At 37.5% G+C, this 25,769-nt stretch overlaps 1 protein-coding gene across 1 annotated transcript in view; it reads right to left on the bottom strand.

Moving 5' to 3' along the window:
- TBC1D19 (TBC1 domain family member 19) overlaps positions 1-25,769 on the bottom strand; it is a 177,997-nt gene that overhangs the window by 106,101 nt on the left and 46,127 nt on the right. The window contains exons 5-7 of the mRNA XM_031010512.3: positions 18,594-18,668; positions 17,039-17,102; positions 15,686-15,732 (exon numbers count right to left, since the gene is read on the bottom strand). Coding sequence (XP_030866372.1) covers positions 15,686-15,732; positions 17,039-17,102; positions 18,594-18,668 — 186 coding nt within the window. The remainder of the gene's footprint in view (positions 1-15,685; positions 15,733-17,038; positions 17,103-18,593; positions 18,669-25,769) is intronic.

The raw sequence follows: 25,769 nt of genomic DNA, 5'->3' as shown, positions 1-25,769 counted from the left end.
ATTTTAAAAGTATAGCAGTTATTGCTGTGCAATAACATTGTGTGTTATTTTATTTCAAATTTTATTCTCACATATAGTAAGAATAAAAGAGTAGTTATTGCTGTAGAATAACATTGTGCATTATTTCAAATTTTATTCTTACATATGCTTTTTTATTTTTCTAATAACATGCATTTTTCAAGAAAGAATAATAATAATTTTTTAAAATATTTTTAAGTAAAACTCTAGAGAGAAAAAAAAACTATTAGGAATCTAGTGGAGGGGTTGGAGCCAAGATGGCCAAATAGGAACAGCTCCAGTCTACAGCTCCCAGCATGAGCGACGCAGAAGATGAATGATTTCTGCATTTCCAACTGAGGTACCAGGTTCATCTCACTGGGGATTGTCGGAAAGTGGGTGCAGGACAGTGGGTGCAGCGCACTGAGCATGAGCTGAAGCAGGGCGAGGCATTGCCTCACCCAGGAAGTGCAAGGGGTCAGGGAATTCCCTTTCCTAGCCAAGGAAAAGGGTGACAGATGGCACCAGGAAAATCAGGTCACTCTCACCCTAATACTGCGTTTTTCCAATGGTCTTAGCAAACGGCACACCTGGATATTGTATCCCGTGCCTGGCTCAGAGGGTCCTACGCCCACAGAGCCTCACTCATTGCTAGCACAGCAGTCTGAGATCAAACTGCAAGGTGGCAGCAAGGCTGGGAGAGGGGCGCGCGCCATTGCCAACGCTTGACTAGGTAAACAAAGCAGCCAGGAAGCTCGAACTGGGTGGTGCCCACCACAGCTCAAGGAGGCCTGCTTGCCTCTCTAGACTCCACCTCTGCGGGCAGGGCATCACCAAACAAAAGGCAGCAGAAACCTCTGCAGACTTAAATGTCCCTGTTTGACAGCTTTGAAGAGAGTAGTGGTTCTCCCAGCACGCAGCTTGAGATCTGCGAACGGATAGACTGCCTCCTCAAGTGGGTCCCTGACCTCCGAGTAGCTTAACTGGGAGGCACGCCCCAGTAGGGGCAGACTGACACCTCACATGGCCGGGTACTCCTCTGAGACAAAACTTCCAGAGGAACGATCAGGCAGCAACCTTTGCTGTTCACCAATATCCACTGTTCTGCAGCTGCCGCTGCTGACACCCAGGCAAACAGGGTCTGGTATGGACCTCCAGCAAACTCCAACAGACCTCAGCTGAGGGTCCTGATGTTAGAAGGAAAACTAACAAACAAAAAGGACATCCACACCAAAACCCCATCTGTACGTCACCATCATCAAAGACCAAAGGTGGATAAAACCACAAACATGGGGAAAAAACAGAGCAGAAAAACTGAAAATTCTAAAAATCGAGCACCTTTCCCCCTCCAAAGGAATGCAGCTCCTCACCAGCAACAGAACAAAGCTGGATGGAGAATGAATTTGACGAGTTGAGAGAAGAAGGCTTCAGAAGATCAAACTACTCCGAGCTAAAGGAGGAAGTTCGAACCTATCAAAGAAGTTAAAAACCTTGAAAAAAGATTAGACAAATGACTAACTAGAATAACTAATGCAGAGAAGTCCTTAAAGGACCTGATGGAGCCGAAAACCAAGGCACGAGAACCACGTGACGAATGCACAAGCCTCAGTAGCTGATTCAATCAACTGGAAGAAAGGGTATCAGCAATGGAAGATCAAATGAATGAAATTAAGCAAGAAGAGAAATTTAGAGAAAAAAGAATGAAAAGAAATGTCAACAAAGCCTCCAAGAAATATGGGACTATGTGAAAAGACCAAATCTACGTCTGACAGGTGTACCTGAAAGTGATGGGGAGAATGGAACCAAGTTGGAAAACACTCTGCAGGATATTATCCAGGAGAACTTCCTCAATCTAGCAAGGCAGGCCAACATTCAAATGCAGGAAATATAGAGAACGCCAGAAAGATACTCCTCGAGAAGAGCAACTCCAAGACCCATAATTGTCAGATTCACCAAAGTTGAAATGAAGGAAAATATGTTAAGGGCAGCCAGAGAGAAAGGTTGGGTTACCCACAAAGGGAAGCCCATCAGACTAACAGCAGATCTCTCAGCAGCAACTCTACAAGCCAGAAGAGACTGGGGGCCAATATTCAATATTCTTAAAGAAAAGAATTTTCAATGCAGAATTTCATATCCAGCCAAACTAAGCTTCATAAGTGAAAGAGAAATAAAATCCTTTACATACAAGCAAATGCTGAGAGATTTTGTCACTACCAGGCCTGCCCTAAAAGAGCTCCTGAAGGAAGCACTAAACATGGAAAGGAACAACTGGTACCAGCCACTGCAAAAACGTGGCAAATTGTAAAGACCATCGAGGCTAGGAAGAAACTGCATCAACTAATGAGCAAAATAACCAGCTAAGATCATAATGACAGGATCAAATCCACACATAACAATATTAACCTTAAATGTCAATGGGCTAAATGCTCCAATTAAAAGACACAGACTGGCACATTGGAGAAAGAGTCCAGACCCATCAGTGTGCTGTATTCAGGAGACTCATCTCACATGCAGAGACACACATAGGCTCAAAATAAAGGGATGGAGGAAGATCTACCAAGCAAATGGAAAACAAAAAAAGGCAGGGGTTGCAATCCTAGTCTCTGATAAAACAGACTTTAAACCAACAAAGATCAAAAGAGACAAAGAAGGCCATTACATAATGGTAAAGGGATCAATTCAACAAGACGAGCTAACTATCCTAAATATATATGCACCCAATACAGGAGCAACCAGATTCATAAAGCAAGTCCTGAGACACCTAAAAAGAGACTTAGACTCCCACACAATAATAATGGGAGACTTTAACACCCCACTGTCAACATTAGACAGATCAACCAGACAGAACGTTAACAAGGATATCCAGGAATTGAACTCAGCTCTGCACCAAGCAGACCTAATAGACATCTACAGAACTCTACACCCCAAGTCAACAGAATATACATTCTTCTCAGCACCACATCGCACTTATTTCAAAATTGATCACATAGTTGGAAGTAAAGCACTCCTCAGCAAATGTAAAAGAACAGAAATTATAACAAACTGTCTCTCAGACCACAGTGCAATCAAACTAGAAGTCAGGGTTAAGAAACTCACTCAGAACAGCTCAACTACATGGAAACTGAACAACCTGCTCCTGAATGACTACTGGGTACATAACAAAATGAAGGCAGAAATAAAGATGTTCTTTGAAACCAATGAGAAAAAAGGCACAACATACCAGAATCTCTGGAACACATTCAAAGCAGTGTGTAGAAGGAAATTTATGGAACTAAATGCCCACAAGAGAAAGCAGGAAAGATCTAAAATTGACACCCTAACATCAAAATTAAAAGAACTAGAGAAGCAAGAGCAAACACATTCAAAAGCTAGCCGAAGGCAAGAAATAACTAAGATCAGAGAAGAACTGAAGGAGATAGAGACACAAAAAACCCTTCAAAAAACCAATGAATCCAGGAGCTGGTTTTTTGAAAAGATCAACAAAATTGATAGACCACTAGCAAGACTAATAAAGAAGAAAAGAGAGAAGAATCAAATAGACACAATAAAAAATGATAAAGGGGATATGACCACTGATCCCACAGAAATAAAAACTACCATCAGAGAATACTATAAACACCTCTACACAAATAAACTAGAAAAATCTAGAAGAAATGGATAAATTCCTCGACACATACACCCTCCCAAGACTAAACCAGGAAGAAGTTGAATCTCTGAATAGACCAATAACAGGCTCTGGCCGGGCGCAGTGGCTCACGCCTGTAATCCCAGCTCTCAGGGAGGCAAGAGGTGGGAGGATAGCTTGAGCCCAGGAGTTCGAGACCTGCCTGGGAAATATAGCGAGACCCCATTCTCCACAAAAAGGAAAAACAAAAAAATAACAGGCTCTGAAATTGAGGCAATAATTAATAGCTTACCAACCAAAAAAAAGTCCAGGACCAGATGGAGTCACAGCCAAATTCTACCGGAGGTACAAAGAGGAGCTGGTACCATTCCTTCTGAAACTATTCCAATCAATAGAAAAAGAGGGAATCCTCCCTAACTCATTTTATGAGGCCAGTATCATCCTGATACCAAAGCCTGGCAGAGACACAACAAAAAGAGAATTTTGGACCAATATCCCTGATCAACATCAATGCAAACATCCTCAATAAAATACTGTCAAACCGAATCCAGCAGCACATCAAAAAGCTTATCCACCATGATCTAGTGGGCTTCATCCCTGGGATGCAAGGCTGGTTCAACATATGCAAATCAATAAATGTAATCCAGCATATAAACAGAACCAATGACAAAAACCACAGGATTATCTCAATAGATGCAGAAAAGGCCTTGGACAAAATTCAACAGCCTACATGCTAAAAACTCTCAATAAATTACGTATTGATGGGACGTATCTCAAAATAATAAGAGCTATCTATGACAAACCCACAGCCAATATCATACTGAATGGACAAAAACTGGAAGAATTCCCTTTGAAAACTGGCACAAGAGAGGGATGCCCTCTCTCACCACTCCTATTCAACATAGTATTGAAAGTTCTGGCCATGGCAATCAGGCAGGAGAAGGAAATAAAGGGTATTCAATTAGGAAAAGAGGAAGTCAAATTGTCCCTGTTTGCAGATGTCATGATTGTATATCTAGAAAACCCCATCGTCTCAGCCCAAAATCTCCTTAAGCTGATAAGCAACTTCAGCAAAGGCTCAGGATACAAAATCAATGTGCAAAAATCACAAACATTCTTATACACCAATAACAGATAAACAGCCAAATCATGAGTGAACTCCCATTTACAATTGCTACAAAGAGAATAAAATACCTAGGAACCCAACTTATAAGGGATGTGAAGGACCTCTTCAAGGAGAACTACAAACCACTGCTCAATGAAATAAAAGAGGATACAAACAAATGGAAGAACATCCCATGCTCATGGGTAGGAAGAATCAATATCATGAAAATGGCCATACTGCCCAAAGTAATTTACAGATTCAATGCCATCCCCATCAAGCTACCACTGACTTTCTTCACAGAATTGGAAAATACTACTGTAAAGTTCGCATGGAACCAAAAAAGAGCCCACAGTGCCAAGACAATTCTAAGCCAAAAGAACAAAGCCGAAGGCATCACGCTACCTGACTTCAAACTATACTACAAGGCTACAGTAACCAAAACAGCATGGTACTCATACCAAAACAGAGATATAGACCAATGGAACAGAACAGAGCCCTCAGAAATAATGCCACATATCTACAGCTATCTGATATTTGACAAACCTGACAAAAACAAGAAATGGGGAAAGGATTCCCTATTTAATAAATGGTGCTGGGAAAATTGGCTAACCATATGTAGAGAGCTGAAACTAGATCCCTTCCTTACACCTTACACAAAAATTAATTCAAGGTGGATTAAAGACTTAAATGTGAGACCTAAAACCTAAAAAGCCTAGAAGAAAACCTAGGTAATACCATTCAGGACATAGGCATGGGCAAGGACTTCATGTCTAAAACACCAAAAGCAATGGCAACAAAAGCCAAAATTGACAAATGCTATCTAATTAAACAAAAGAGCTTCTGCACAAAAAAAGAAACTACCATCAGAGTGAACAGGCAACCCACAGAATGGGAGAAAATTTTTGCAATCTACTCATCTGACAAAGGGCTAATATCCAGAATCTACAATGAACTCAAATAAATTTACAAGAAAAAAACAATCAACCCCATCAACAAGTGGGTGAAGGATATGAACAGACACTTCTCCAAAGAAGACATTTATACAGCCAAAAGACACGTGAAAAAATGCTCATCATCACTGGCCATCAGAGAACTGCAAATCAAAACCACAATGAGATACCATCTCACACCAGTTAGAATGAGGATCATTAAAAGGTCAGGAAACAACAGGTGCTGGAGAGGACAAGGAGAAATAGGAACACTTTTACACTGTTGGTGGGACGGTAAACTAGTTCAACCATTGTGGAAGTCAGTGTGGCGATTCCTCAGGGATCTACAACTAGAAATACCATTTGACCCAGCCATTCCATTACTGGGTATATACTCAAAGGATTATAAATCATGCTGCTATAAAGACACATGCACATGTGTGTTTTCTGCGGCACTATTCACAATAGCAAAGACTTGGAACCAACCCAAAAGTCCAACAATGGTAGACTGGATTAAAAAAATGTGGCACATATACACCATGGAATACTATGCAGCCATAAAAAATGATGAGTTCATGTCCTTTGTAGGGATGCGGATGAAGCTGGAAACCATCATTCTCAGCAAACTATCGCAAGGACAAAAAACCAAACACTGCATGTTCTCACTCATAGGTGGGAATTGAACAATGAGAATGCATGGACACAGGAAGGAGAACATCACACACTGGGGCCTGTTGTGGGGTTGGGGGAGAGGGGAGGGATAGCATTAGGAGATATACCTAATGTTAAATGACGAGTTAACGGGTGCAGCACACCTACATGGCACATGTTTACATATGTAACAAACCTGCACATTGTGCACATGTACCCTAAAACTTAAAGTATAATAAAAAAAAAAAAGTTAGAACGTTGAGATATTATGCCACAACATGTATGAAACTTGAAAACAGTAGGCTAAGTAAAAGAAATCAGTCATTGGTTATACAATAACCATATGTGGTATAATTTCATTTCTATGAAATGTCTAGCACAGGCAAATTCATAGAGACAAAAAGTAGATTAGTGGTTGCCTAGGGCTGCATGGGGAAGAGAATGAAGGGTGACTACAAATGGGCATAAGGTTTCTTTTTTGGGTAATAAAAATGTTCTAAAAATGTGATGATGTTGCACAGTTCTGTAAATATACTGAAAACCACTTGAGTTGTATATTTTAAATGGCTGAAATTTATGCTGTAAAAATTCTAGCTCAATAAAGCTGTCAAAAATGCTGGGGGTATTGGGAAAAAAAAGAATCTAGTGGAGGAGATTATGATGACAGAAACGCTATCATATTTGAGGAAGACATTAATGAACTGATAGCTAACAGCTGATAAAATATATGCTATAATACCAAAAAAGTTTCCTAAAATTGCAAACACTATATTGACACTATAAATATCAATAGTATTTGTTTAAAAAAAAATTAGCAAAGAATCTACAATTTTAGCCTAATTACCTAACAGCACAATTTTAGCCTAATTACATAAATAAGGAATCATACTGCAAGGGAAACTGACAAACATAAAAACAGGAAAAGGAGAAGAAACTGTAAATACATGAGTAACAGAAAAATAAAAATATTAGAAATGTAGAAACTGTAATTAAGGAAATAATTATTTAAAATATTTGTAATTTTAAAAAGATCTCAGCATGAGTAATAAAAGATCAATTAAGGAACTGTCCTCAAAGAAACAATGTTATGAGCTATTAAGGAGAAAACATAATAAGAATAAGAATATAAAAATTACATAAAGTTTCAGCTTTTAAGTGCTAGAAAAGGGAAGAGTTTGGGAGAAACTTTTAGTAAGCTAAGAGAAATAAAGCCATCATCATAAAGGCATTTTTTTACTAACCTGTCTCTTCAACATTAAAAGTAAACTGCTTTACAATTCCAAAAGTTCTGAAATAATTTCTAACCAAGTTTTACTTTAGCAAATGTAAAGAGATAAAATGTGAAACCTTCATTTATTGATTCATTTATTCATTCATTCAGTAAATATTTATTGAGCAGATTGTGCTAAGCACTGTGCAGTCAAAGACAGGATTAACTTACAGCTGACTTGTGGTAGTGTTATGCTAATCTTCAGAAATACCTGGAAGTCTGGTAGTGACCCTTGGCCAAGATGCAGTGACATGTACTAACTAGTCAGTTGTAATATGCTATTTTTATGACCAAAACTAACCTGGAGGCATTCCACAACTGTTTATTTACATTGTTTATTGAAAATGTAGATTGGTGGTTTGCATCTGATATAACCAGTTGGGTAGAAACGACCCCTCAAAAAACTTGTGTCTTGGCTCTCTAGGCCAAGATATCTCACATGTATCTTGATGGTTTATAACTGAAAATCTAAACACATCCTGTGTAACTGAGAAAGGGCCCTGAGAGCTCTGTCAGAAGTGTGGATCTCTTTGTGTTTGCAGGTTCATTCTTTCTCTTGCTGAAAGAAAGCCACATGTGGGTGTACCCTGAGAAGTCTTGTGAGTGTTGTCAATTATTTGACCCTGTGTGACTGTTGAAGCAGGGAACAAAACAGAATTGAAAAGCTCTTGCCCCTGTGGAGCTTCCTTTGTAATGGAAAAAGGCAAGCAATAAGCAAAATAAATCAATAGTATGTTACATACGTCATGATAGATGCTGTGGAGGAAAACAAAGCTGGAAAGGGTATAAGGAGTTCCAAGCAGAAGAGCCAGTGAAACCTTTACTAAGAAGGTGATATTTAAGCAAAGACACAAGTAGCGAGGGAACATGCAGGTAGACATTTAGGGAAAAATCGTTGCCAGCAGATAAAACAAAGAGCAAAGACACTCAGCTGGGAGGAAGCCAGGGGTAAGCAAGGAGGCTAAAGTAGCTGGAGTAAGACCAATTAGAAGGACAGTAACCAGAGATGAACTCAGACAGGTAATGGGATATCAAATCAAATGGGCTTTTATTTAATAAGTAGAATGAGATGGGAAGCCACTGGATAGCAGAAGAGTGGCTTATTCTGAATTGCATTTAAAGGCTTTCCTCCGGAAGCTGTGCTAAGAACAGATTCTAGGTGGGCAAAGGTAGAAGTAGGAAGACCAGTTGGGAAGCTTGGATATAGCAGTGATGGTGACAAAAACTGGCTGTATTCTGGATATATTTCAAAGGTAAATATAATAGGATTACATGTGAAGTCCAAGAGAAAGAGTGAAATCAAACGTGTGAATTAAAATAATGAATTCCAAGTGTCTACTGAAGGGTTCCACTTGAATATTTGATATGTCTCTGTAACTTAACTCAGCTTATCACCTTCACTAACAGCCCTGTTCCTCCTCCTGTATCCTCTATCTCATGTCAAGTAACTTCTAGCCATTTACACAACCTAGATACTTGAAGGTGATCATTATCTTTTCTTTTTCTCATAGACCCCGTATCTGATTATTTCCCAAATCATCCTTAAAATCTCTTTCAAATCCATCAAATTGTTTCCATTTCCAGTGTTGTTGTCTTAGTTCAGATACTCATCATGTCTTCTGGACTACTAGAACAGGGAATGGAATAAAAAAGAAAAAGATTTCCTGAGTATGTATATGTGCCAGGCAGCAGGCTACGTGATGTACAGTCACTATTCTTTTTCATTATTTTACTTTTTTTAAATTATACTTTAAGTTCTAGGGTACACCTGCACAACGTGCAGGTTTGTTACATATGTATACATGTGCCCGTGTTGGTTTGCTGCACTCATTAACTTGTCATTTACCTTAGGCATTTCTCCTAATGCTATCCCTCCCCCATTCCCCCACTTCAGTGTGTGATGTTTCCCACCCTGTGTCCAAGTGTTCTCATTATTCAATTCCCACCTATGAGTGAGAACATGCAGTGTTTGGTTTTCTGTTCTTGCGATAGTTTGCTCAGAATGATGGTTTCCCACTTCATCCATGTTGCTATAAAGGACATGAACTCACCCTTTTTAATGGCTGCATAGTATTCCATGGTGTTTATGTGCCACATTTTTTTAATCCAGTCTATTATTGATGGACATTTAGGTTGGTTCCAAGTCTTTGCTATTGTGAATAGTACCGCAATAAACATATCTGTGCATGTATCTTTATAGTGGCATGATTTACAATTCTTTGGGTATATACCCAGTAATGGGATCACTGAGGCAAATGGTATTTCTAGTTCTAGATTCTTGAGGAATCACCACACTGTCTACCACAATGGTTGAACTCGTTTACACTACCAACAGTGTAAAAGTGTTCCTATTTCTCCACATCCTCTCCAGCACCGGTTGTTTCCTGACTTTTTAGTGATCACCATTCTAACTGGTGTGAGATGGTATCTCATTGTGGTTTGGCTTTGCATTTCTCTGATGGCCAGTGATGATGAGCATTTTTTCATGTGTCTGTTGGCTGCATAAATGTCTTCTTTTGAAAAGTGTCTGTTCATATCCTCTGCCCACTTTTTGATGGGGTTGTTTTTTTCTTGTAAATGTGTTTAAGTTCTTTGTAGATTCTGGATATTAACCCTTTGTCACATGGGTAGATTGCAAAAATTTTCTCCCATTCTGTAGGTTGCCTGTTCACTCTGATGGTAGTTTCTTTTGCTGTGCAGAAGCTCTTTTGTATAATTAGTTCCCATTTGTCAATTTTGGCTTTTGTTGCCATTGCTTTTGGTGTTTTAGACGTGAAGTCCTTGCCCATGCCTATGTCCTGAATGGTATTGCCTAGGTTTTCTTCTAGGGTTTTTTATGGTTTTAGGTCTAACGTTTAAGTCTTTAATCCATCTTGAATTAATTTTTGTATAAGGTGTAAGGAAGGGATCCAGTTTCAGCTTTCTACATATGGATAGCCAGTTTTCCCAGCACCATTTATTAAATAGGGAATCCTTTCCCCATTTCTTGTTTTTGTCAGGTTTGTCAAAGTTCAGATGGCTGTAGATGTGTGGTGTTATCTCTGAGGCTGCTGTTCTGTTCCATTGGTCAATATCTCTGTTTTGGTACCAGTACCATGCTCTTTTGGTTACTGTAGCCTTGTAGTACAGTTTGAAGTCAGGTAGCATGATGCCTCCAGCTTTGTTCTTTTTGTTTAGGATGTCTTGACACTGTGGGCTCTTTTTTGGTTCCACATGAACTTTAAAGTAGTATTTTCCAATTCTGTGAAGAAAGTCAGTGGTAGCTTGATGGGGATGGCATTGAATCTATAAATTACCTTGGGCAGTATGGCCATTTTCATGATTTTGATTCTTCCTATCCATGAGCATGGAATGTTCTTCCATTTGTTTGTGTCCTCTTTTATTTCATTGAACAGTGGCTTGTAGTTCTCCTTCAAGAGGTCCTTCACATCCCTTGTAAGTTGGATTCCTAGGTATTATATTCTCTTTGTAGCAATTGTAAATGGGAGTTCACTCATGATTTGGCTCTCTGTTTGTCTGTTATTGGTGTATAAGAATGTTTGTGATTTTTGCACATTGATTTTGTATCCTGAGACTTTGCTGAAGTTGCTTATCAGCCTAAGGAGATTTGCGGCTGAGATGATGGGATTTTCTAAATATACAATCATGTCATCTGCAAACGGGGACAGTTTGACTTCCTCTTTTCCTAACTGAAAACCTTTATTTCTTTCTCTTGCCTGATTGCCATGGCCAGAACTTCCAACACTATGTTGAATAGGAGTGGTAAGAGAGGGTATCCCTCTCTTGTGCCAGTTTTCAAAGGGAATGCTTCCAGTTTTTGCCCATTCAGTATGATACTGGCTGTGGGTTTGTCATAAATAGCTCTTATTATTTTGAGATATGTTCCATCAATACCTAGTTTATTGAGAGTTTTTAGCATGTAGGCTGTTGAATTTTGTCGAAGGCCTTTTCTGCATCTATTGAGATAATCATGTGATTTTTGTCTTTGGTTCTGTTTATGTGATGGATTATGTTTATTGATTTGCATACATTGAACCAGCCTTGCATACCGGGGATGAAACCGACGTGATCTTGGTGGATAAGCTTTTTGATATGCTGCTGGATTTGGTTTGCCAATATTTTATTGAGAATTTTCACATCAATGTTCATCGGGGTATTGGTCTAAAATTTTCTTTTTTTGCTGTGTCTCTGCCAGGCTTTGGTATCAGGATGATGCTGGTGTCATAAAATGAGTTAAGGAGGATTCCCTCTTTTTCTATTGATTGGAATAGTTTCAGAAGGAATGGTACCAGCTCCTCTTTGTACCTCTGGTAGAATTCGGCTGTGAATCCATCTGGTCATAGACTTCTTTTGGTTGGTAGGCTATTAATTATTGCCTCAACTTCAGAGCCTGTTATTGGCCTATTCAGTGATTCAACTTCCTGGTTTGGTCTTGGGAGGGCGTATGTGTCCAGGAATTTATCCATTTCTTCCAGATTTTCTAGTTTATTTGCGCAGAGGTGTTTATAGTATTCTCTGATGGTAGTTTGTATTTCTGTGGAATCGGTGGTGATATTCCCTTTAGCATTTTTTATTGCATCTATTTGATTCTTCTCTCTTTTCTTCTTTATTAGTTTTGCTAGCATTCTACCAATTTTGTTGATCTTTTCAAAAAACCAACTCCTGGATTCATTGGTTTTTTGAAGGGTTTTTTGTGTTTCTATCTCCTTCAGTTCTTCTCTGATCTTAGTTATTTCTTGCCTTCGGCTAGCTTTTGAATGTGTTTGCTCTTGCTTCTCTAGTTCTTTTAATTGTGATGTTAGGGTGTCGATTTTAGATCTTTCCTGCTTTCTCTTGTGGGCATTTAGTGCTATAAATTTCCCTCTACACACTGCTGTAAATGTGTCCCAGAGATTCTGGTATGTTTCTCTTTGTTCTCATTGGTTTCAAAGAGCATCTTTATTTCTGCCTTCATTTCGTTATGTACCCAGTAGTCATTCGGGAGCAAGTTGTTCAGTTTCCATGTAGTTGTGCGGTTTTGAGTAAGTTTCTTAATCCTGAGTTCTAATTTGATTGCACTGTGGTCTAAGAGACAGTTTGTTGTGATTTCTGTTCTTTTACATTTGCTGAGGAGTGCTTTACTTCCAACTATGTGATCAATTTTGAAATAAGTGCGATGTGGTGCTGAGAAGAATGTATATTCTGTTGATTTGGGGTGGAGGGTTCTGTAGATGTCTATTAGATCAGCTTGGTCCAGAGCTGAGATCAAGTCCTGGATATCCTTGTTAACCTTCTGTCTCATTGATCTGTCTAATATTGACAGTGGGGTATTAAAGTCTCCCATTATTGTGTGGGAGTCTAAGTCTCTTTTTAGGTGTCTCAGGACTTGCTTTTTGAATCTGGGTGCTCCTGTATTGGGTGCATATATATTTAGGATAATTAGCTTTTCTTGTTGAATTGATCCCTTACCATTATGTAATGGCCTTCTTTGTCTCTTTTGATCTTTGTTTGTTTAAAGTCTGTTTTATCAGAGACTAGGATTGCAACCCCTGCTCTTTTTTTGCTTTCCATTTGCTTGGCAGATCTTCCTCCATCCCTTTATTTTGAGCCTATGTGTGTCTCTGCATGTGAGATGAGTCTCCTGAATACAGCACACTGATAGGTCTTGACTCTTTATCCAATTTGCCAGTCTGTGTCTTTTAATTGGGGAATTTAGCCCATTGACATTTAAGGTTAATATTGTTATGTGTGGATTTGATCCTGTCATTATGATCTTAGCTGGTTATTTTGCTCATTAGTTGATGCAGTTTCTTCTTAGCATTGATGGTCTTTACAATTTGGCATGTTTTTGCAGTGGCTGGTACCAGTTGTTCCTTTCCATGTTTAGTGCTTCCCTCAGGAGCTCTTGTAAGGCAAGCCTGGTGGTGACAAAATTTCTCAGTATTTGCTTGTCTATAAAGAATTTTATTTCTCCTTCACTTACAAAGATTAGTTTGGCTGGATATGAAATTCTGGGTTGAAAATTCTTTCCTTTAAGAATGTTGAATATTGGCCCCCAGTCTCTTCTGGCTTGTAGAGTTGCTGCTGAGAGATCTGCTGTTAGTCTGATGGGCTTCCCTTTGTGGGTAACCCAACCTTTCTCTCTGGCTGCCCTTAACATATTTTCCTTCATTTCAACCTTGGTGAATCTGACAGTTATGTGCCTTGGGGTTGCTCTTCTCGAGGAGTATCTTTGTGGTGTTTTCTGTATTTCCTAAATTTGAATGTTGGCCTGCCTTGCTGGTTAGGGAAGTTCTCCTGGATAATATCCTGAAGAGTGTTTTCCAGCTTGGTTCCATTCTCCCTGTCACTTTCAGGTACACCAATCAAATGTAGATTTGGTCTTTTCACATAGTCCCATATTTCTTGGAGGCTTTGTTGGTTTCTTTTTACTCTTTTTTTCTCTAAACTTCTCTTTTCACTTCATTTCATTCATTTGATCTTCAATCACTGATACCCTTTCTTCCAGTTGATCAAATCGGCTACTGAAGCTTGTACATGCATCACATAGTTCTCGTGCCATGGTTTTCAGCTCCATCAGGTCATTCAAGGTCTTCTCTATGCTGTTTATTCTAGTTAGCCATTCGTCTAATCTTTTTTCAAGGTTTTTAGCTTCCTTGTGATGGGTTCGAACATCCTTCTTTAGCTCGGAGATGTGTGTTATTACCGACTTTCTGAAGCCTACTTCTGTCAGCTCGTCAAAGTCATTCTCCGTCCTGCTTTGTTCCATGCTGGCAAGGAGCTGCGATCCTTTGGAGGAGAAGGGGCACTCTGGTTTTTAGAATTTTCAGCTTTTCTGCTCTGGTTTCTCCCCATGTTTGTGGTTTTATCTACCTTTGGTCTTTGATGATGGTGACCTACAGATGGGGTTTTGGTGTGGATGTCCTTTTTGTTGATGTTGATGCTATTCCTTTCTGTTTGTTAGTTTTCCTTCTAACAGTCAGGTCCCTCAGCTGCAGGTCTGTTGGAGTTTGCTGGAGTTCCACTCCAGACGCTGTTTGCCTGGGTTTCACCAGCGGAGGCTGCAGAACAGCAAATATTGCAGAAGAGCAAATATTGCTGCCTGATGCTTCCTCTGAAAGCTTTGTCTCAGAGGGGCACTGGCCTGTATGAGGTGTCAGTCAGCCCCTACTGGGAGGTGTCTCCAAGTTAGGATACACGGGGGTCAGGGACCCACTTGAGGAGGCGGTCTGTCTGTTCTCAGAGCTCAAACACTGTGCTGGGAGAACCACTGCTCTCTGCGGAGCTGACAGACAGGGATGTTTTAAGTCTGCAGAAGTTTCCGCTGCCTTTTGTTCAGCTATGTCCTGCCCCCAGAGATGGAGTCTACAGAGGCAGGCAGGCCTCGTTGAGCTGTGGTGGGCTCCACCCAGTTCGAGCTTCCCCCCACTTTGTTTACCTACTCAAGCCTCAGCTATGGCGGATGCCCCTCCCCCAGCCAGGCTTGCCACCTCATAGTTTGATCTCGGACTAGAAGTGAGCAAGGGTCCATGGGCATGGTACCTGCTGAGCCAGGCATGGGATATAATCTCCTGGTGTGCCGTTTGCTAAGACTGTTGGAAAATCGCAGTGTTTAGTTGGCAGTGTTCTGATTTTCCTGGTACAGTCTCTTATGGCTTCCCTTGGGTCAGAAAGGGAAATCCCCCAACCCCTTGCCCTTCCCGGGTGAGGCGATGCCCCTCCCTGCTTCGGCTCACCCTCCGTGGGCTGCACCCACTTTCTGACCAGTCCCAATGAGATGAACCAGGTGCCTCAGTTAGAAATGCAGAAATCACCCGTCTTCTGTGTTGATCACACTGGGAGCTGCAGACTGGGGCTGTTCGTATTCGGCCGTCTTGGAACCCACTTCCTACAGTTACTATTTTTTAATCAAAATTATCCTAACTGATTTACTCAATGCTAATCTTTCCATATTCCAATATATTTTCCAAGGGTAATTTTCAAACACAGATCTGATCATGTCATTCTACTGCTTCAGTGACTCTGGTGCTTTTTACATGCTAATCCCTCTGCCTTGATATATTTTTACATCATCATTTATTCACATTATTCATTCATTAATATATGTGTATTTATCCAATAGTACCTACCTCAAGAAAATCCTTAGGTGCATAAACAGGTCTGAAAAGGCTTAAATCTAGAATAAGATAGATTATAAGCAAAATTTCAGCTAATAATATATGAAGGCTTATTAAATAAATGTTAATAATTCTTTCACATGTTATCATACAGATAGATTAATTCAAACATTTCTTGAGAATGCATACACTGCATTAAGTACAGAGGACACTAAAATGAAAAGACAATTTCTGCCCTTAACATCCTAGATGACATATTCTGGAAGAAATTAAGAGCATCCTATTCACAAATTGTAATTATTTATAACTGAATTGGCCAAACAATGTCAATGTAACATAAAGGTTCTATATGAGAATTCTCAATGTACTTAAAATACAAACAATGCATTCTTAGTGAATTCCTCTAGTTGTATTAAACTATTCCCCCTTTTGAACTCAAATAACTATATATAATAACTCTATTATGGTATTTATCTCTTACCTAGTCCCCTACATGTATTTTTAGCAGTGGTAAAGGAAGGGGAGGAGGAAGGGTTATGTACATGTCTGTCTATACAATTATAGGCATCTATCATAGTAAATGAAATATAGTTGTTATTCATTTTATATTTACAAAATTGACTAGACTTTAAATATTAAAATGAACAAAAATAAATTCTTTAAAACATTTTAAAGTCTTCAAACGTATTTTTCACTATTTATCCTATTTTTAACAACCCAATGTAATTAAGCTTGCACAATATTTACCTTAATTAAAAGACAAGAATCTCAAAAATCCACTGGATAATTTATAATTTTATAAAAATGTTTTTAAAGGCTGCTTTAAAAAAGGATAAATAAGGCCAGGCGCAGTGGCTCACACCTGTAATCCCAGCACTTTGGGAGGCTCTGGTGGGAGGATGGGAGGATTACTTGAGGCCAGGAGTTCAACAGAGAGAGCCAGGGCAACATAGCAAAACCTCATCTCTACAAAAAATAAAAAAATTAGCCAGGCATGGTGGTGTGTGCCTGTAGTCTTAGCTACTCAGGAGGCTGAGGTGAAAGGACCCTCTGAGCCCAGGAGCTTGAGGTTAAAGTGAGCTGTGATCATGCTACTGTACTCCAGCACAGGTAACAGAGCAAGAACCTGTCTCTAAAAACACAAACAAACAAAAAGCTGCTCCTGATGTCTGTATTTATTAGTTGCATGTGGTGTCTGGGAGTTTGAGTAGGTCAGTCTAATTCTGGTTTTCCAGATGATAGAAAATTAATGAGAAGGAAAATTGCAATCTTCCCAAAAGAATTGTTAATTATGTTATTTTGGATCCACAGTTAAGAAGGCAATTATTCTTCCACTACTACATTCAGAAAAAATTGTTCACATACCTGGTTCATCAGTTCCCATTTCATTCCATTTATTAAGAAGTTCTTTCTGTTCTCCAACTGGCCTCTGGAAAAGGTAATTTTGAAACTGGTTTCATTTCATTTTTTGAAGTCTAGCAATACAACTAAAAACAAGAATCAGTAACTTATTTAAAAGCTAAACAAATGACCATAACAGTATAATTTCATTAAACATGTTGAATTTGGGGGGTAACTGCATTTAAATTATTATTTAACTATTATGTTATATCTAGTCTCAATGGCTTAGTTAGAACATGGTGCTAATGAGTCCAATCAAAGAAGGTAAGTGATCTGTACTGGCCAGTAAATTTCACAAAGAAAAACTGCTCCTCAGCCACATACTACATCTCTTACCCCCATCCAGCAGTCTCAGAAAAGCATCACAAGGGGGACTGGCCAAGAGAGTGTGACTAAGAGTCAGTAGCATCATCTTCCTATAAGAAAGGCAGTATATTATACAATACTACATATTTAGACAGTTTTTAATATAAATGTATCCCTTTTTAAACACCATCCTTCTGGTGCCTTCAGTAATTTTTCCTTGGATATTATCCAGAGTATACCTACTACATCCTGTCCAACAACAGGGAATAAATAGCAGGTAGGGAGAATGAAGTAAAGGGAAAATGACTCTCTCCTACTTGTGAGCAGCTACAAAGAAAACAGAACATCCCTCAAGTGTTTTTTCTTTTCTTTCTCATTTTTTCTCCTCAATGCCCAGAGTAACATAAATGTTGAGTATTAGATCTAAATAGAATTCCAGTTCTACAGAGAGATGACAAATTATCCTTTTCGTTTCCCACGTTAATACCAAAAGATGGTACCGTATTACCTATTACAAGATCACAGTATGCCTGAACTCTATCTGTGATTCAAGGAATATGACTGTTGTGCTAATTAGCCAAAAGGTAAGGAGACTAAAGGTAATTAAAATCTTTAAAGCATATTCCTAATCTTTACAGCCAAATGTCTAACTCATCTGTACTACAGATTCATATTTCTATTTATTTGCAAAGATACAGGTTTGTTATAATAATTATTATGGCATACAAAATAGAAATCCATACAGAATATACCCACATAATTGGCCTTTTACAGATTTTTGTTTCAAACCAAGGTGATATACTAGTAAAAATACATAAATAGGCCAGGCACAGTGGCTCACATCTGTAATCCCAGCACTTTGGGAGGCCAAGGTGGGTGGATCATGATGTCAGGAGATCGAGACCCTCCTGACTAACACAGTGAAACCCCGTCTCTATCAAAAATACAAAAAAATTAGCCAGACCTGGTGGCGGGTGCCTGTAGTCCCCGCTACTTGGGAGGCTGAGGCAGGAGAATTGCTTGAACCCAGGAGGCGGAGGTTGCAGTGAGCCAAGATCGCGCCACTGCACTCCAGCCTGGGTGACAGAGCAAGACTCTGTCTCTAAATAAATAAATAAATAAATAAATGTGCCTAACAGTTATATAACTTCATGATACTTTCTAGTATTTGATTCACAATGAAATACTTAAACAGAAAAATGTTTAAAAGTACCTTTCGTGCCAGTGGGATACTCAGTTCAGTGCACATACTATTTAAACTCTTCAAAATTCTTTTTTCCCAACTTCCCTGAAACATAAAAAACAATCAATTATCTTTTCCAGTAACAATACTAAAACTAATAAAAAAACAAGATATTACAAATTATATAGAAATGGTAAGGCTGGTTGAGATTGGTTATCCTTATTTATTAGTCCACTCAACAAATACTGACTATTGCCTACTATATGCCAGATACTATCCTTCGTGCTATGAATTAAGCAGTGAATAACAGAAAGCCTCAGTCCTCAAATAACTGATATTTTAGTTGAGGATGGGAATGAGGACAGATTTTTTAAAATGTCAAGAAGTCATATGGTAATAAACATTATATGGAAAATATCAGATAAAAAGATAAGTTAAATTTAAGTATTTTATAAATGTTTAATACTTAGGAATCTCATTAATGACCTAGTAAAAGGTAAAATGTACAGAAATTATTACATAGTAATTTTTCCAAAAATGAAATTTTACCCCTAAATACATCAGCATGCATATTCTTAGAATAAGGACATTTTCCAACATATCACAATATCATTATCATATCTAAGAAAATTAATATTTCATGATGTCATACTTAGTCCATATATACTCAAATTTTCCAGTTGTCTCCAAAATATCTTTTATAGTTTTTTAAAATCTGGGATCCATTCAAAATTCATGCATTACATTTCATTGGTTGTTATGTCTCTGTCTTTCAGAGCAGTTTAATCCAGAATCTCTCTATTCTTCTTTTTTTTTTTTTTATGATACTGACTTTCTTGAAAGGTCCAGGCCAGTTATCTCTTAGAATGTGTCACAATCTAGATTTGTCTCACTATTTTTCATAGTATTGATTACCTTCTTCATTATCTCTTCTATTTCTTATAACATGGAAATTAAGTTTTAATAGTCCTAGGTTTGATCATCCATAAATACCATATTTTAATATAATATTCTTTTCAATGACAAGCTAAAATGCCATAATGATGTTTTTTGTCTTTTTACTAAATGTGCCTACAGACCACTTCTGGCTCACTGAAACCAAAATAAAACAATACCAAAGTCCCAAAATTCAGACCTAATAAGGAAAGAAGGAGAGAACTGTATATTACTCATAAAGAACAATTAATAATCAATAATCAATTAATGAAAGTGGAATAATAACAACAGTTCCCTTATATGGCTGTTACAAAGATTAAAGATGTTAATATATGTAAACTGACTCAAACAGTGGCATAATATGATAATTATCATTCAATAAGTGATGGCTTTTACTACAGCTATCATTATTCATAGCTTCTTCAACACACACATTCAAATACATTACTCTTTATCTGAAATTTGCTCTCCAAGCTCAACTCCCACCTCCAACATTCTTATTCTTGTCTAAATAAATCTTATTCACCTTTTAGGTATCAGCTTAAATATCCCTTCCTCCACTAAAACTTTTCTCACCTGGTCCCCAACCAAGATAGCATTAGGTGACTTTGCTTATGGGCTTTCATAACACCCTGTCCTCCACCTATCATGGTACAAATCACACTGTGTCTAGCACATAATAGATGCTCAATAATTAAACATATTTCTACCCTAAGTAATGTTGCAAGTATTCTAAAAAATTTTAATGCAATGGCCCAAGCAGTGACTGAACAGAAAAAATTCTTCTGAAGAAATATCGAGCTATGTGAAATGTATAAAGTTCAGTTTACTACATTTATAGAAATAGATTTTCAAGAATAAAAGCATACTCAATTCATTACATGAAATAGCTCCCAAATTAACTCTATTTATTGGCTTATTTTAATTCTCTCCTTAACTATAAATAATTCTCTTAGATCCCAGACTTATTTGGTACCTCTTATTTGGGTACATTGTTAATGAGCAAACATTAATTATAATGATACAACCTACCTTCCACATTCAATATCTTTACACCCACCTTATTTAGATAAATCTCATTCACATTTCTGATGTCAGATTAAGTATCATTTCCTCTAACAAGCCTTCTGTTACCTGCTGCCTCCCACCCCAAATGGTGGAGGAAACAGGTAAGAAAAAGCTTATTAAAAAATACTTCTAATTAAATGATCGCAATAAAATAAAATTTGCATACATATTAAAAATCCAATCCCTGGATTTTTATTTATCCTATTATAAGGAACCAAATTGCTAGCTATTAAATTATGGTTACAAATATTCTCATTTTTAATCACTCATGCAAACAGCTCTAGAATTGATAAAAAGGCATTAACTCTCAGACATAAAAACAAAATTAAAGTTATTAAATACAATAGACATTAATGTGCAGCTCATAATATACAGAGTTGGCACTTGAACAACATAGGCTTGAACTGTATGGGTTTACTTATATTTAAATTTTTTCCAATAAATATATTGGAAAAAATTCTGGAGATCAGCAACAATTTCAAAAAACCTCACAGACAAACCATATAGCCTAGACATATTGAAAATTTTAAGAAAAGGTTGGGTTTGTTCTGAATGCATAAAATATATGTAGATACTAGTAGTCTATTTTATCATTTCCTACCATAAAGTCTACACAAAACTATTATAAAAAGTTAAGTTTTATTAAAAACATATATATACTTTCAGACTATACATGGTACCATTTGAAGTTGAGAGAAATATGAACAAACATAAAGGCGCAGTATTAAATCACAACTGCATAAAATTAACTGTAGCACATACTATATTACTGTAACAATTTTGTAGCCACCTCCTCTTGCTATTGAATTCACAGTGAATTCAAGTGCTGTGAGTATCTGCTTGAAACCCTGGGTGATGCTAATCATCTCCATGTGAGCAGTTCCACAGGCCTGTAAACTGTGTATTGCAGTAAAAAGTGATCTCTCGCAGTCTCACATTTTTTTATTGTGTTGAGCACAATATTGTCCCTGAATAATGCCATGGGACCCATACAAAAAGCCACTAGTGATGCTAGAAATGCTCCCAAGAAGAAAAGTCATGACATTGCAAGAAAACATTGAATTGCTTGATATGTACGGAAGATTGAGGTCTGCAGCTGCAGTTGCCCATCACTTCAAAAGAAATGAATCCAGCATAAGGACTATTGTAAAAAAAGAAAAGGAAATTCATAAAGCCATTGCTGTAGCTACACCACCAGAGGTGAAAATCTTGCATTCTTTTTTTTGCAAAATACTCTTTTATCTAGCATTGAAAATACAGCTTTTATGTGGGTGCAGGGTTACTAAAAGGCATACCCATAGACTCCAAATATGATTTGAGAAAAAGTGAAGTCATTACATGACAATTTAAAGCAAAAGAAAGGTAAAGGATCTAAAGCTGGAGGATTTAATCCCAGCCAAGGATGGTTTGACATTTTCAAAATCAGTTTGGCTTAAAAATGTCAGGATAACAAGAGAAGTAGCTTCTGCTGACCAAGAGGCAGAAGATGAGTTCCCGATGCCATTAAAATCATTGAGGAAAAAGTATATCTGGCTGAACGGGTTTTTAATGCAGAAGAGAGTGCCTTATTCTAAGGGGGAAAAATTGCCACATAAGACTTTCATTAGTAAGTAAGAGAAGCAAGTACCAGGATTTAAGGCAAGCAGAAATAGGCTAATTCTACCATTTTTTGTAAATGCAGTTGGGTTTAGGAACAGGACTGCCCTTATCTGTAAAGCTGCTAACCCCTGAGCCTTGAAGGGAAAAGATAAACACCAATTGCCAGGCTTTTGGTTTTAAAACAAGAAGGCCTGGACAACAAGAACCCTTTTTATGGATTGGTTCAGTTTATGCTTTTTCCCTGATGTCAGGAAGTACCTTGTCAGTAAAGGACTGTTTTTAAAGCTGTTTTGATATTGGACAATGCCCTTCGCCTCGCAGAACACCACGAGTTCAACACAGAAGATATCAAATTGGTGTACTTACCCTCAAACACAACGTCTCTAATTCAGCCTCTGGGTCTGGGTCATAGGGACCTTTAAGGCTCATTATATACAGCACCCTATGGAAAAGATTTCCCAATGCCATGGAAGAGAAACCCAATACAGAGATCATCATGAAAGTCTGGAAGACTTATACCATTGAAGACGCCATTGTTGTTACGGAAAAAGCTGTGAAAGCCATCAAGCCCAAAGCAGTAAATTCCTGCTAGAGAAAACTGTTTCCAGATGTTGTACAGACTTCACAGGATTTACAAGAGAGTCAATCAAGGAAATAATGAAAGAGATTGTAGATATGACCAAAAAAGGTTGGGAGTGAAGGGTTGCAAGATACAGATTTTAGAGAAATTCAACAGCTAATAGACACCACACCAGAGGAAGTTAATTAAAAACAACTTGATGGAGATGACTGCTTCCAGACCACTGTCAGATAATGAGGAAGAACACGTAGAAGAAGTGGTGCCAAAAAACAAATTGACATTAGACCATCTGGCAGAAGAGTTCTGATTATTCAAGACTGCTTTTGACTTCAGTGTCCATATCATAGAAGGGTCCATTTTGCAACATGGACCCTTGAAACTAAAGCAAACAGTGAAAGAGGACTGGAACCATATAGAAATATTTTTAGAAAAATGAAAAAGTAAAAATGTCAGGTGGGAGTTACAATGTATTTCTGTAAAATTGCACCAAGTGTGCCTGCCTCTCCTGTATCCCTTCCACCTCCTCTACCTCTTTTGCCTCTGCCAGGCAAGACAGCAAGACCAACCCTTCCTCTTCCTCCTCCTCCTCAGCCTACTCAATGTGAAGATGATTTATGATCATTTATGATGAAGATATTTACGATGATCTACTCCCACTTAATAAATAATAAGTATATTTTTCTTGCTTATGATTTTCTTCATATTTTCCTTTCTCTAGCATTCTTTATTATAAGAATATAGTATATAATATATATAACATATAAAATATGTGTTAATCCACTTAATGTTATCAGTGAGGTTTCTGGTCAACAGTAGGCTATTAGTAGTTAAGTTTTGGGGGAGTCAAAAGTTATATGTGAATTTTTGACTGCATGAAGGGTCAGCACCCCTAAACCCCACATTGTTTAAGGGTCAGCTGTACTGTACAAATTTTCAAGACTGCAATACACAATTTTAAAACAGCATAAAACTTACTAAAAATTCAAACATGAAGGCCATTCAAAATAGAAAGATAACTTTTGGAATGACACCTAGACAAGATGTTGAATATTTGTTAAATTATCCTTTAAATAATTATTTTGGCAAAAACAGCTCATTCAGGTATTTTCTGTAAAGTGATGAATCACAGTTCTCCAAATATAGATATCCCATTGTATCAAGAATTTCAATTTACCAACTCTAAATTTAACATTAGATGTAATATATAGAGAAAACAGTCAAGAGAAAAAGTTACACAGAAAAGAAATTAGACATCATAAGAAAGTATTCTCAATGGAAAGAGTTGATGAAACACAATTATGTGATTTACATGTGTTTATGTATGTTATTTTACTAACCTATAAGATGTGTGTGATTACTATCATTTTACAAATGAGGAAACTTAAAAAGTAACACATGAAAGCACAATGAGAAAGACTGTTAAGAATGTAAGAAGTGCTGATTAAAACTTATTTGATTACCATTTTTCTCTGAGCTACACAATTAAAGCAGGAACTTAGAAATAACCCGGAACAGAGAAATACTATGACTAAACATTGAGGAAATAAAAGAGTATGTCCAATTCAGAAAAGTGGGGTTTTTTAATAACTAGAACAGGGGAAAATGAGGTATATTATCTGAGTTTTTAAATGATGAAAATACATTGATTTAGCAAATATTTATTAGCCACCTATTAAATACATGCCACTAAAGATGAATAAAACAGCATTCCTGTCACTAAGCAACACATCACTTTTGTGGTGGAAGTCAGGAGGATAAGACAGATATACAAATAATATGGGACAGAGATAGTTTGCAAAAAGTTCATAAGATCTGTATCAGTCCATATGTCATAAACTACAGAAAAAACATGAAAGAATGAGCAAACAGAAAAGCTAGATATGGCTAAACTTGAACACTGTCAATTGAACATATACCACTTCCTTGAAAATCCTAAACATAAGGAAAGAAAAGTGACCCCAGTTGCTGGCCATGTCTATCCTCTGTCCCATATCTATAACACTATGTCAAGGTGGAGAGGTCTTTTCCAAGGTATCTCTTGCAAGAACTTCAGTCAGATGGTAAGTGAAGTCATTTCCATTGAAATCTTGGATGGTCAAAGGAGTCAGTTCCACGGTTATCAGAAACAGGAATAGAATTTCCTGACAATGAGGGGAAATCCAAGATGAAGAAGCAAGCAGCTGCTTTCAAGCTTGGCCATCCTTTAGGTTTCCTCAAGAACTCTAATCTTAATTAAGTGGTATCCATTCATTCCTTTATTCACTAGCTGACTCACTGACTAATATATTAATATACTGAATGCTGTCTATGTGCCAAGCACAAAACGAGGACCAGTGAGTAAATGTAGTAAGGAGCAGATGATCATTTAATATTAAAAAGACACTTTGCAACAAGTAGAAATATTTACCTCAAATATAACTTAACTCAGTGAAATTATGAGCTCCTTGTTTCCAGAAGTCCTGGAGCAAAAGGAGATGAGAAGTGAACACTTGCCAGAGTTTGGAGTGGATAAAGTTGAGGTCCACTCTAGCTCCAGTTTTATAGACACAATTTTTCTCAGGTCCTATTCGTGGAGGTGGATAATTAGGCCCTAAGGCTTAGAAGAAATGCCAAAAAAAAAATCATGATTATGCCTGTGCTATTATATAATAATTTCAATGTACATTTAGCACCCCAAAATAAATAAATAGATGGTTTCTACCCAAAAGACTTACAAAATAAATTCAAAGCTTTCATGTTATTCAAAAGGAAAGTGAATGGTTTTTAACATTTAAAATGTTCAGATAGGAGGACATCTACCTTTTAGCCAAACCTATATCCTCTCTAAATGAAATTATTGTTGCCTTCAAGTAAATTTCCCTAATAATTGGAATCTATGGTATTGACTCAAAGGATTTCAGGAGTTTCATAAATAAAGCAATTTCTAAGTATGAGAAGCAAAAAATTTATAAAAGATTCATGATCATACTAATTTTTTTAAATTAGTATAGCATTACTACTTTTTAATAACAATGAAGGTAAAT

This window comes from Gorilla gorilla, chromosome 3 (genome assembly GCF_029281585.2).
Source record: "Gorilla gorilla gorilla isolate KB3781 chromosome 3, NHGRI_mGorGor1-v2.1_pri, whole genome shotgun sequence".
NCBI classification, from domain to species: Eukaryota; Metazoa; Chordata; class Mammalia; order Primates; family Hominidae; genus Gorilla; species Gorilla gorilla.
Note: the sequence above shows the minus strand (reverse complement) of the source record. Positions and strands in the feature narration are given on the sequence as shown.